General features: G+C 46.2%; 1 protein-coding gene across 1 annotated transcript in view; it reads left to right on the plus strand.

The window, feature by feature from the left end:
- The window catches only part of DOCK4 (dedicator of cytokinesis 4), a 348,354-nt gene that overhangs the window by 255,212 nt on the left and 79,619 nt on the right, over nucleotides 1-13,523 (plus strand). The window contains 1 exon segment of the mRNA XM_029072864.2: nucleotides 3,129-3,227. Within this exon segment, the coding sequence (XP_028928697.1) occupies nucleotides 3,129-3,227 (99 nt within the window).

Here is a 13,523-nt window from a genome sequence, read left to right on the forward strand (position 1 = left end):
TCAATCACTTCTAGTGTGTGCAGAGCTCTGTACTAAGCATATGGAGGAGTACAGTATAACAGAGTTGGAAGACACGTTCCCTGCCCACAGTGAGTTCACAGTCTCAAGGGGGAGAGCAAATAGAGCGGTAGCTTCCGAATCCTAATTGCTCAGAGCAGCACAGTTGCTCCTCCAATAATTAGACTCTCAGACTCTCCTATCATTTCCTCGCATCTCCAACCTATGCATGAGGTTCCCCAAAATGGCTTTTCCTGTGTCACTCACCCACCTCAGTAGAGTTTTTCCTGAGAACGATGCTGAAGATTGATGCTGGGAACTGATACTGGGGACCGATACTGGAGACTGATGATGGGGACTGGTGCTGGAGACTGATGCTGGGACCAGTGCTGGGGACCGAGGCTGAAGACTGATTTTGGGAGCTGATACTTGAGACTGATGCTAGGGATATGTTTGTGTAGCAGTGGCACTTGGTAAAGACTCATGGCACTGTTTCTCCCTCAGAAAAGAGCAGTGCACTGATTTGTTTCCATGAGCAATAACCCACGTCTGGGTTGCACCCATAGCCCTGATGGTAACTCTTCTCAGCAACAGAGGAGTTAGTGTTTGCTGTCTTCAGTTGGAACTTGCATCATCAGAGTCAGGCGGCACAGAGGCAGAGTGGTCCTGATTTTTCTGATCCATGGAACACAGAGCATCTAATCCATGACTGGGTTTTTGCCTTACAGAGCTATCTTCAAAATTGCCAGTCTTGGGGCTTATTCATTCAGTAGTGAATGACTGGTTTGCTAAAAAGAATGAATCCTGGTGTTAGGGAGGTCTGCTTCCTGGTTTTTCTGATGGGAGATTTTGCTTGAAAAAAGCAAAAAGGCTTTGGGGGCTTGGGTGAGTTTATGTGGCAGCCTGGCCCTGCCAACCTGTGGCTCATACAGCCCAGACCTGCCAGGCCTCTTTGCCCTCCCCAGAGAAATGAGGGTAGTCCCTGCCCCACTCCTTGGTCTAAACTGTGGAGTGGCCATCTGAGGTCCACCCTAACTGGTTGCCAAGGGACTAAATGAGAGTCTTGTCAGCAAAGCTTTCTGCAGGAGACAATTTGTCCAGTAGGCAACATAAAATACAAATGCAAATTTCCAGGCCCTTCCTGATTCCAATTGAGAGCAGCCTCGTGCTGAAACTAATGAAAGACGACTTTGTCACTTAGTTCTGGAAAGCCAGAACATGTAAGACTGTTCTACGAAGAACAGTTTGAGGTAGTTGTCTCATACTGCCACCCATTGACCCCACAGTTTAGGTGATGAGAGCGCCCGCCCAAGATGCTGATGGCACTGTGAACGCCCTCCCCACCACCTCTTCCATCAACCGGCCTGGACTCTGGGGACCCTGGGCTTAGATTCCCAGGCTGGTATAGCAGCAAGACTCAGAATTATGGACAGTGTACAGGGGTGGATGCTGGGCCCAGGGCCCACTTTGGATCCACCTTCCTGGCTCTGGAGCTGCCTCACTAGCTTGATGCTGAGTGCTGGCCTTGGCCCTTCCAAAAACAAGGAAAAGCTCCTCTCCCCAAATGGCACCTGTTTGGAGGAGACATGGAGCTTGGCACACACTTGCTTCCCTGTTGATCATTGACTTTTACCTCATGGCTTTCCAACAGATTGGCCTCACTCCTCACTTTCCTTTCTGGACCTCCCAATCTAGGGGTTCTTCAGATTACCCATCAGCAGTGTCATCATCACAGTCTCCATTGTCACTGTCATTATGTACGTCATAACTGTTACTGTGTTACCACAGTGTGATGAAGTGGAAAGAGCACGGGCCTAGGAGTCAGAGGATCTGGGTTCTAATCCCGGCTCTGCCACTTGTCAGCTGTTTGACTGTGGGCAAGTCACTTAACTTCTCTGTGCCTCAGTTACCTCATCTGTAAAATGGGGATTAAGACTGTGAGCCCCACGTGGGACAACCTGATTCCCCTGTGTCTACCCCAGTGCTCTGCACATAGTAAGCGCTTAACAAATACCAACATTATTGTTATTATTATTATTATTATTATTATTAATCCCAGCTCTGCCACTTATCTGCTGTGTGACCTTGGGCAAGTCACTCCACTTCTCTGTGCTTCAGTTTACTCATCTATAAAATGAGGATTAAGGCTGTGAGCCCATGTGGAGCAGTGACGGTATCCAATCCTATTATCTTGTATCTACCCTAGCACTTAGTACAGTATATGGCACATAGTAAGCCCTTAACACATACCGCTATTATTGCTATCATTATTTTCATCATCGGGACCAGCACCACCATCGTCACTATCATCATCACCCTCTCCTAGCTTGGAAAGAGCACGGGTCTGGGAGCCAGAGGACCTGGGTTCTAATCCCAACTCTGTCACCCATCTGCTGGGTCACTTGGGGACATCACTTCTCTGGTTTTCAGTTTCCTCACAATGATAATAATAATAATCATAATGATAATAATGGTATTTGTTAGGCACTTACTATGTGCCAAGCACTGTTCTAAGCACTGGTGTAGATACAAGATAAGCAGGTTGTCCCATGTGGTGCTCACAGTCTTAATCCCCATTTTACAGATGAGGTGACTGAGGCACAGATAAATTAACTGGGTTACCCAAGGTCACACAGACAAGTGGCGGAGCTGGGTTTAGAACCCATGTCCTCTGACTCTCAAGCCCAGACTCTTGGCACTAAGTCATTCTGCTTCTCTCTCTCATCTGCTTTCTCAACTGTTAAACAAGGATTCAATTCCTGTTCTCCCTTCTACTTAAACTATGGGATAGGGACAAGAATTGTGTCTGACCTGATTAGTCTGAATTTACCCTAGCACTTTGAATAGTGCTTGGCACATACTAAGTGATTAACAAATTCCACAATTATTAATAAAGTCCAGAAACAATGTGGTTCAGCAAAAACTCTATTCAGAGCTAACTCCTTATCCTTACCTTCCAAAAGTATATTTCCTCTCTGATGGCACAGAGACAAAGGCAGAGGGGCCAGCTAACAGGCATGTTCCCCATTGACCCCTTGACCAGGTTCCCCTGGAAGGTCCTGGGACCCTACGGCAGGACATTTCTCTTGGGGTTGCCTAACTGCACTGTGTCTTCTTTCCTCTTTCATCAGGGCGAGTTTGTCGCATGTCTCTTGTCTCTGTTACGGCAGATGACAGACCGACATTATCAACAGCTTCTTGATGGCTTCAGCACCAAGGAGGAGCTGAGGGTGAGTAACCTGAATGGTTTTTCTTCCTCACTACTCCTCTTCCCTCACATGAGGGCTCACATTCTTGCCTTGCTCTGTCTCTTAGCTGTGTTTCTGCCTCCACCTTCTCTCTCTCCCACTGTCTCTCTCTCTCCCTCATGCTCTCTCTTTCTCTCTCGGATCTTCTGAGCTCCATTCTGCCCCATTCTGTAGAACATAGGTCAGGCTACAAGACTGGCAAGGGTGAGCCTAGTGGTAAGAGACACTAACTCTTGCAGTTACAGTTGAGACCAACATTGGGCACCCCTGGGCAGAGAGAAAGGTACTCATGAAGGATCAGAGTTTGTTGCTCCCAGAGAATGCCACTGTTGAGGCAGGATCTCAGTAAATGTCTATGATCTCAGTGGAAAAATAAGTCCTTGCCTCATTGGAGCCCTCACAGAGGAGAATCAGAAGCACAGAGGAAGGGCCAAACCAATGCTGAGACACTGAAGGGGAGGCACAGGAACAGGAGACACGTTCTTAGTTTCCCTCTGTATGGGTCTTCCATTTCCTCAGAGAGGGATGGAGGTGGAGTCAGGTTTCTGCCATGTGGTCTGGTCTCTGGGGGCATTCCCTGTCCCAATTGAATAAGGCAAACCACAGCCCCTCTGCTTGGTCCTTTTGGGAATGTTGAAGGAGTCTTGGGAGCCCCCTTTCTTAGCTTCAGACCAGGCTTCCCCTTTGGAGTTGCAATCTCGCAGATCTTGTACCAGGAGAAGCTACAGAGGAAACAGTCACCACAGGCTGCAGAGGCAAGATCCTGTAGCAAAATTCACCAGAAAATGCTTTCCCCCAAGGCTAGTGTTTTCATCAGGCACTTCAAGGTAGTGGACTGAGCAAGGTAGAGGGCTGAGGCTGGGAACTGCTCTTTCTGGAAGCGCTTCTTTTGGCTCCACCCCCAAACCTGGGGTGGAAGACAATTGGGATGGATAAATTCTGGTTCTGGACCTGGGGTGCCTCTAGGGATTTTGAAACATTTGGGCCAGTACTAAATTCCAGCTCACCCCAAATTGGGTGGTCTTGGGCTTACTGAGGATTGGTTACAGAACTGCCAAATTCTGAAGTTCTCCAAAGAATGTGACTTTTGATCCTCACCTCCCCAACCCTTGATTCTCCCAACCATGAGGGAAGCCACGTTTAATAAATACTAAAGCATTGATGAAACACCAGAAAAGGGCCAGGACCATTCACTGCCAGCTATCATTCATTCATTAATTCATTCAATCATTTATTGAGTGCTTACTGTGCAGAGCACTGTTCTAAGTGCTTGGGAGAGTACAGTATGACAATAAACAGACACATTCCCTGCCCACAATGAGTTTACAGTCTAGAGGGGGAGGCAAGCATTAATATAAATAAATTACAGATATGTTCATAAATGCTGTGGTGTTGGGAGGGGGTTTGAATAAAGGGAGCAAGTCAGGGCAACACAGAGTAGAGTGGGAGAAGAGGAAAAGGGGGCTTAGTCTGGGAAGGCCTCTTGGAGATGTGCCTTCAATTAGGCTTTGAAAGAGGGGAGAGTAGTTGTCTGTCGGATTTGAGGAGGGAAGGCATTCCAGGCCAGAGGAGGAAGTGGGTGAGGGTTCAGTGGTGAGACAGATGAGATTGAGGTATACAGAGAAAATTAGCATTAGAGGAGCGAAGTTTGCAGGCTGGGTTGTAGTAGGAGAGTAGTGAGGTGAGGTAGGTGGGGGCAAGGTAATTGAGTGTTTTAAAGCCAATGGTGAGGAGTTTTGATGTGGAGGTGGGCAGCCACTGGAGTTTCTTGAGGAGTGGGGAAATGTGTCCTGAATGTTTTTATAGAAAAATTACGTGGGCAGCGGAGTGAAGTATGGGCTGGAGTTGGGAGAGACAGGAGGCTGGGAGGTCAAAAAGGAGGATGATACAGTAATCAAGGGGATTTTATTAATGTAATAGTACTATGGGGGAGAGGAACAGGTGGTTTTTAGCGATGTTGTGAAGGTGGGACCAACAGGATTTAGTGAGCGATTGAATATGTGAATTGAATGAGAGAGAGGAGTCAAGGTTAACCCCAAAGTTATGGGCTTGTGAGGCAGAAAGAATGAGTGTGCCATCTACAGTAATGGGAAAGAGTTTGGGAGGGAAGATAAGGAGTTATGTTTTGCACCTTACCCTTTCGTGAATGACAAACATCATCGCTCCTCCATGTTTCCCCACTCCTCAAGATTCTACAATGGTTGCTCCTCTACCTCTGCATCAAAAAGAAACTCCTTACCATCAGTTTTGAAGCACTCAATCACCTTGGCCCTTCCTACCTTACCTCACTGCTCTCTTACTACAGTAACCCAGGCATCACACTTTGCTCCTCTAATGCCAACCTATTCACTGTACCTCAATCTTGTCTATCTCATCGCTGACCTCTCACCCATATCCTGCCTCTAGCCTGGAACTCCCTCCCTCTTCATATCTGACAATTACTCTCCCCACCTTCAAAGCCTTATTGAAGACATGTTCCCTCCAGGAGACTGTCCCTGACTAGTCGCTCATTTCCTCTTTTCCCATTCCCTTCTCTGCCTCCCTGAGTTGCTCTCTTTATTCTCCTCTCCCTCAGCCCCACAACAGTTACGTATACATAATGTATTTTTTAATTTTATTGCCTATCTACCCCTCTAGACTGTAAGCTTACCGTGGGCAGGGAATGTGTCTACCAATTCTGTTATATTGTCATATTGTACACTCCCAAGTGGTTAATATAGTGCTCTGCACACAATAAGTGCTCAATAAATATGATTGATTGGACAGCTAAATGCTTATTCTGAATTGTTCATTGACAGTATAGTTTTCAGATAAATAATTCATTTCATTCATATTTATTAAATGCTTACTGTTTACTGAGCACTGTAATAATAATAATGTTGCTATTTGTTAAGTGCTTACTGTGTGCAGAGCACTGTTCTAAGCACTGGGGTAGACACAGGGAATCAAGTTGTCCCATGTGGGCCTCACAGTCTTAATCCCCATTTTACAGATGAGGGAATTGAGGCACAGAGAAGTTAAGTGACTTGCCCAGAGTCACACAGCTGACAAGTGGCAGAGCCGGGATTCGAACCCATGACCTCTGACTCCAAAGCCTGTGCTCTTTCCACTGAGCCACGCTGCCTCTCTGTACTAAGCACTTGGAAAAATTCAATGCAACTATAAAGAGTAACAGTCCCTGCCCAGTACGAGCTCACTATCTAGAGAGGGGGGAGACAGACATCAATGCAAATAAATAAAATTATGATATATACATAAGTGCTGTGTGTCTGGGGGAAGAGCCAAGGGAGCAGGTCAGGGTGACACAGTGGGAGTTGGAAATGAGGAAAAGTGGGGCTTAGTCTAGAAAGTCCTCTTGGAGGAGATGTGCCTTCAGTAAGGCTTTGAAGAGGGGGAGAGTAATTGTCTGCAGATTTGAGGAGGGAGGGCATTCCAGGCCAGAGTCAGGACATGAGCCAAGGATCATGGCGAGACAGGTGAGACTGAGGCAGGTTAGCAGAAGAGGAGCGAAGTATGGGCTGGATTATAGAAGGAGAGAAGTGAGGTGAGGTAGAGGGTTCAAGGTGATGGAGTGCTTTAAAGCCAATGGTGAGGAGTTTTTGTTTGATATGGAGGTCGAAAGGCAACCACTCGAGTTTTTGAGCAGGGGGATAACATATCCTAAATGTTTCTGTAGAAAGATGATCCAGGCAGCAGAGTGAAGTATAGATTGAAATGAGGAGAGACAGGAGGTTGGGAGGTCAGAAACGAGACTGATGCAGTAATCTAGGTGGGATAGGATGAGTGATTGTATTAACATGGCAGCAGTTTGGATGGAGAGGAAAGGGTGGATTTTAGCTATGTTGTGAAAGTGGGACTGACAGGATTTGATGATGGATTGAATATATGTATGTGTGTTGAATGAGAGAGAGGAGTCAAGGATAACACTAAGATTATAGGCTTGTGAAACAGGAAGGATGGTGGTGCTGTCTACAGTGATGGGAAAGTCCAGGAGAGGACAGGGTTTGGGTGGGAAGATAAAGAGCTCTGTTTTGGACATGTTAAATTTGAGGTGACGGGAGAACATCCAAGTAGAGATGTCTTGAAGGCAGGAGGAGATGCGAATTTAGAGAGAAGGAGAGCGATAAGGGGAGGAGGTGCAGATTTGGGTATCATCTGAATAGAGATGGTAGTTAAAGCCATGGGAACGAATGAGTTCTCCAAGGGAATGAGTGTAGATGGAGAATAGAAAGGGACCCGGAATTGAACCTTGAGGGACCCCCCCCCCCCACTTAGGGGGTGGGAGGGGGAAGAGGAGCCCTCAAAGGAGACTGAGAATGGAAGGCCCGAAAGAGACGAAGAGAACCAGGAGAGGACAGAGAGAGTGAATCCAAGGTTGGATAATGTTTCCAGGAGAAGGGGGTGGTCCACAGTGTCAAAGGCAGCTGAGAGGTCGACGAGGATTTGGATGGAGTAGAAACCGTTGGATTTGGCAAGAAGGAGATCAATGGTGACCTTGAGAAGGTGTTTCAGTGGAGTGAAGAGGATAGAAGCTAGATAGAGGGTGTCCAGGAGAGAATTGGAGAGGATTTGAGACAGCAGGTGTTGACGACTTGCTCAAGGAGTTTGGAGAGGAATGGCAGGAGGGAAATGGGGCGATAACTGGAGGACTTAGAACTAACCCCTTTAATATAGGCACATTGTTTAAAGGAATCCTTTTGTCTTTCTGAATGAGAGCTCTATTGATCATTTTCTTGACTGGCCTGGAGGACTGTTTGACTGATAGGAAGTACGGCTAACATTTTTTGGTACAATAGAGCCTTACTGAGCTAAACCCAGTGGAATTTGGGACCCCTGGATGATCAATAAATCATATTTATTCAGCATTTACTGTGTGCAGAGCACAGTATTAAGTGCTTGGGGGAATATAACAGTTGGTAGATATGTTCCCTGGCCATGTGGAACTTACATTCTAGAAGGGGACAGATATTAAAATAAATTAGGGATATATACATAAGTGCTGTGAGGCTGAGGTGAATAAAGGGTACAAATCCAAGTGCAAGAGAGAGTGAAGGAATTGACCCTGGAGGATCGCTAAACCAGGGCTCTTCAATTTTTCTTTTAAGAGGTTTTTAACAATCATTCTCACCCCCACATCCTGCACCTCCAGTGATGGGGAGAGGGGTGCAAGCAGTGAGCTTGGATAGGAGAACCCAACAATACACTACAAGTTGGTGGGGGGTTGGGAAGGGAGAGGAAAAGCTGTGGGGTTTGTCTCTGAGCCCCATGCCAAAGCACAGTCAGGAGCAGGGAGTGAGGCAATCTCTCCCTGGCAGAAGGGTCACTCCAGATTCCAGCCACCATCTGCAGAGGAGAATCGGGTGCCATGTTAATTAGAACTGAAAACAATGCTCAAGGGGTGACACCCATTCAAGGAAAGGCCTGGCAATCCATTTAAAAGGTCATTGCAGACTGAAGTTGGGCCAAACTGCAGGCCGTCAAGGCTGTTTTTAGCCTTCTCTGTGGGTGGCCTGCCTGCAGAAGGCACATCCACCTCGTAGACACTTTCACCAGTCTCCTGCAAGCCAAACTTAACCTCAAATAACGATTATGGTATTTGTTAAATGCTTACTATGTGCCAGGCACTGTACTAGGCACTGGGGTGGATATAAGCAAATAGGGTTGGACACAGTCCTGGTCCCACGTGGGGCTCATAGTCTCAATCCCTATTTCACAGATCAGGTAACAGGCACAGAGAAGTTAAGTGATTTGCCCAAGGTCACACAGCAGACAAGTGGTGGAGGTGGGATTAGAACCCATGACTTTTGACTCCTACACCTGTGCTTTATCCACTATGTCATGCTGCTTCTCTAATCCTTCCTGTCTCATGAGCCCGCAACCTTGGTGTCATCCTTGACTCCACTCTCTCATTCACCCCACACATCCAGTCCATCCCCAGTACCTGCCGGTCTCACCTTCACAATGTCGCCAGGGTCCACCCTTTCCTCACCATCCAAACTGCTACCTTGTTAGTGCAATCACTCATCATATACCGACTGGATTACTGCATCAGCATCCTCTCTGATTTCCCAACCTCCTTTCTCTCCACACTTCAGTCTATACTTCGCTCTACTGCCCAGATTATCTTTTTATAGAAACTATCTGGGCATGTCACCCCACTCCTCACAAATCTCCAGTGGTTGCCTGTCAACCTTTGTGTGAAGCAAAAACTCCTCACTGTTGGCTTCACAGCTCTCCATCACCTTGCCCCCTCCTACCTCACTCCCCTCCTTCTACAGCCCAGCCCGCACACTCCACTCCTCTGCCTCTAACCTCCTCTCTATGCCTCATTCTCACCTATCCTGCCGTTAACCCCTGGCCCACGTTCTACCTCTGGCCTGGAATGCCTTCCCTCCTCAAATCTGCCAAACTAGCTCACTTTCTCCCTTCAAAGGCCTACTGAAAGCTCACCTCCTCCAGGAGACCTTCCCAGACTGAGCCCCCTTTTCCTCTGTTCCTCCTCCCCTCCCCATCACCCCTACTCCTTCCCTCTGCTCTACCTCTTCCCTGCTCCACAGCACTTGTGTATATATGTGTGTATTTATTATTCTATTTATTTTATTAATGATGTATATATATCTATAATTCTATTTATTTTGATGCTATTGATGTCTGTCTACTTGCTTTGTTTTGCTGTCTGTCGCCCCCCCTCTTCTAGACAACCCGTTGTTGGGTAGGGACTGTGTCTGTATGTTGCTGAGTTGCACTTTCCAAGCGCTTAGTACAGTGCTGTGCACACAGTAAGTGCTCAATAAATATGATTGAATGAATGAATGATGAGTGAATGAATGATGATTGAATGAATGAGTGTTTTAGTGGATAGAACATGGGCCAGGGAGTCAGAAGGACCTGGGTTCTAATCCCGGCTCTGCCACCTGTCTGCTCTATGACCTTGAGTGATTCACTTAACTTCTTTGTGCCTCAGTTACCTAATCTGTAAATGGGGATTAAGACTGTGAGCCCTATGTGGGACAAGGACTGTATCCAACCTGATTAGCTTGTATCTACCCCAGCACTTAGAACAGTGCTTGAGACATAGTAAGTGCTTAACAAATACCATCATTATTATTATTATTTTTATGCTTTAGAATACCATCAGCTCACAAACATTTAGACAAAGTTCCCAACTACTCAGCTCTTTTCCCAGCTTCAAGACTTTCCTGAAATCACACCTCTTCCAGGAAATCTTCCTGAGTTAATCTCTCATCTCTTCACCTTTATTCCCCCACAGCTGCTGCTTCACCATTTCTACATCACTAAATATTTGGGCACTCACCTCTCTCCCTGCTGAATAGCACTTTGTACATGTCTTTGTCATCTCAGGGTTGCACCTGGAGAGTTTCCAGTATTCTACTAGTCTTGACTATGGGAGGGACAGTCAAGCAGAGGCATATCTGTTCCATTCCTAGCTTGGGAATAATAATAATAATAATAATGTTGGTATTTGTTAAGCGCTTACTATGTGCTGAGCACTGTTCTAAGCGCTGGGGTAGACATAGGGGAATCAGGTTGTCCCACGTGGGGCTCGCAGTCTTCATCCCCATTTTACAGATGAGGGAACTGAGGCACAGAGAAGTTAAGTGACTTGCCCACAGTCACACAGCCGACAAGTGGCAGAGCTGGGATTCGAACTCATGAGCCCTGACTCCAAAGCCCACACTCTTTCCACTGAGCCACGCTGCTTCTCCAGCTAGCAGGAGCTAGCTAGCCAGCTAGGAAGCTAGCTAGCTAGGAACCTAGCTAGCCAGCTAGGAAGCTAGGAAGCCAGCTAGGAAGTGGCTAGCAAGTGGAAGGCAGTCTGCTACAAGTCAAAACTCATCTTTGCTGGGCAGCAGCGGCATGGGAGAGAGTCGAGGGTGGAGACTCAGGTTTACTGCATGAAAGGAGGCAATGGTAAATCGTTTCCATATTTTTACCAAGGAAACTCAAGGGATACACTACCAGAACACTTGCAGATGGAAGTGGGGCGTTCTGGGAGAGGTGCATCCATGGCGTTGCAATGGGTCACACATGACTCGAAAACATAAGACAACAACAAAGTGTCTTTATACTCTATTGCTGCCTTCTACCTGTAGTTTATTTTAATGTCTCTCTTCCCCAGTCAGTCAATTAGTTGTATTTATTGAGCATTTACCATGGGCAGAATACTGTACTCAGTGCTTAGGAGAGTGCAAGAGAGAAGTTGGATAAAGCCCTTTTCCCCAAGGAGCTTTGATTGTAAGGTCTTTGAGGACAGGATTCTTGTCTACTAGTTCTGCTGCACTCTCCTAAGAGCTTAGTAGAGTGATCTGCCCCCAATATGTACTCAATAAATATTACTGATTGATTGATTGAGCTCTGCTGGATGGAACATGTTAGGACAGTGGGTAACAGCAGGACAGCCAAACAGCTGCTGCATCAGACCCTAAAAAGGAATAGATACGAGCCAGGAGGGCAGCATAAATGCTTTAAAAACACAGTGAGGCACAGTCTCAAACAATGTAGAGCAGAACTAGACTACTGAGAGACAACAGCCTCAGGCATACCAGTCTGACAGCTGCAATCAGAAGAGGAATTTCTCTCTTTATACAGAAGCTTCAGAAGGATTGGAAGACCAAGAAGCAGGTTCAGAAATAGAGAAAGATTCTGTAGGTGTAATGCATGAAAGTCTAGTGCAGGGTAATCTTTAAATGCTCATAGTGTAGAATTCATTGTGGGTCACTTACCTGTATCAGAAGATTGTAAGATCCTTGTTAGCAGGTATTTTTGTCTGTCAACCTTATTATATTTTCTCAAATTTTTACCACAGTGTTCTGCACAATCAATTGACTAAATGATTGTATTTTCAGCCACATCCATGGATGCATGGATTAGTAGTAGTAGTAATGGTATTTATTAAGCAGTTACTATGTGCAGGGCATTGTACTAAGCACTGGAAGAGAATCCACAAGTGGGAATTACACACAGGTCCTGTCCCTTGTGCTCACAATCTGAGAGTATTTGTGAGAAGTACATGGACACATTAGGAATGATGAAACATTAAAACACAACACAAACAAATGTGCAAAATAAAACAAAATCACAGGAGTGCTGTGACTAGAGAAGCAGAATTTCAGGTCCTGGGAGCTCAGAGCAGAGTCCCCTTATAACCACAGCAATCACTTAAGCAGCCAGGAGTGTTCTTGGGGTTTTGTGGAAGCCTCATGCTGTGAATGTTTGTCTTTTTCTCACCATGTGGTGGAAGGCAGGACAGGATGAGGTTTCATCGATGGCATGGCAAGGAGGGAAACTGCTGCTGGTTCTCCGAGAGGCAGTGTAGATGGTGGTGGGGATGCCAAAGGTGCACTGTAGCTGCTCTTCTCTTTCCCACTGGGATGGGATAGGATTATCTCTCTCTCTCTCTTTCTTTCTCTCTACCTCTCTTTCTTTCTCTCTCTCTCTCTCTCTCTCACACACACACACACACACACACACAGAGCGATTAACTAAATCAGAAATTTTTCAGGGTCCTTGGAATCAAAAGAATGGATTCAGATTCCAGTTTTAGGAGTTCAACTGTAATAGGGCGCTACCCTGATTTCCATCCATCCCTTTGTGTGGAAACAAAATAAAAGAACCCTGAAAGGGTGTGGCTGCCTGACTAGAATGATTTGCCTGTCTTGTGTAAGCAGTTAGCTGGTGGATCTGACCCTTTCTGACTATGATTCTATGGGTAAAAGCTCTGTTCCTTGTCTAGAGGAAGCTACTGGTTTGCCCCAAGTCCATGACATGCCCTGAGTGTGTCCCTTGGGTAGGCTAGGTGACCTGATCCCAGCGTGTGTAAGGATGGGCTTGGTCAGAGGATGCTCTAATCCCTGTGTCTGTAACCCAGTTGCTTGGTAGGTGAGCGGCAGAGCCCAAACTCACTCAGCATTCCTGTCCTTTGCCCTTGGCTCTGCCACTCCCAGATCCCAAGACTAATACTTAGAATACCTGTTCTCTCTCCTGCTTAGACTGAGAGCCCCTGGGCATCAGGAACTGTGCCTGGCCTGATTAACTGGTATCTACCCCAGCACTTAGAACAGTGCTTGACACATAGTAAATGTTTTACAATTACCTTAATTATATTTTATTATTATAATTATTATTATTTACAACAATGCACCTTGTTTTTAATGGTATTTGTTCAGCGATTATTATGTGTCAGGCTTTATACTAAGCACTAGAGTATATACAAGCTAATCAGATTAGACACAGTCCATGTCAGTCAGTCAATCATAT

Source organism: Ornithorhynchus anatinus, chromosome 10 (genome assembly GCF_004115215.2).
Source record: "Ornithorhynchus anatinus isolate Pmale09 chromosome 10, mOrnAna1.pri.v4, whole genome shotgun sequence".
Lineage (NCBI taxonomy): Eukaryota > Metazoa > Chordata > Mammalia > Monotremata > Ornithorhynchidae > Ornithorhynchus > Ornithorhynchus anatinus.